The following is a 419-nucleotide window of genomic DNA, read 5'->3' on the forward strand; positions in this document are numbered from 1 at the left end:
CGTTCTCCCACTCTCTCCCTCCCACACCCTCTCACCCAACTCTTCATCTCTCGCAGGCATATACCAGGACCTCGACTACAAAGACGAGAACGGCACACTTCTGTACTACCCACCCCTGAGCTCGGGTCCGATAAGTTTCTACAGCTGGCCAAGTCAGTGCCAAGCCCGCTGGGGAAAAGTGTTCATGGCCAAGACTATGAGCGACTGGCAGTTAATGATTAGCATTTTTCAGAAGGCAGGGTACTCGAACATGTGGGTGCCGATAAGGGAGAATAAGAGCAATGAAGGAACATACTATTGGAATGATAACACAGCTGGTGAGGGAGGAAGGGGTTGCAGTAAGTGAAAACATACTTTATTTGTCATAACGAAATCTGTTCATTTATTTACCGTTGTATTTTCACCAATATACAGTCTGC

At 47.3% G+C, this 419-nt stretch overlaps 1 protein-coding gene across 2 annotated transcripts in view; it reads left to right on the forward strand.

Annotated features, from left to right (window-relative positions):
- LOC119586716 overlaps window positions 1-419 on the forward strand; it is a 5713-nt gene that overhangs the window by 4372 nt on the left and 922 nt on the right. Inside the window, exon 3 of one of the 2 annotated variants that reach the window (XM_037935446.1) lies at window positions 57-338. In XM_037935446.1, coding sequence (XP_037791374.1) covers window positions 57-338 — 282 coding nt within the window. The remainder of the gene's footprint in view (window positions 1-56; window positions 339-419) is intronic. The other variant, XM_037935447.1, reaches the window with a different exon arrangement.

This window comes from Penaeus monodon, chromosome 21, assembly GCF_015228065.2.
Source record: "Penaeus monodon isolate SGIC_2016 chromosome 21, NSTDA_Pmon_1, whole genome shotgun sequence".
Lineage (NCBI taxonomy): Eukaryota > Metazoa > Arthropoda > Malacostraca > Decapoda > Penaeidae > Penaeus > Penaeus monodon.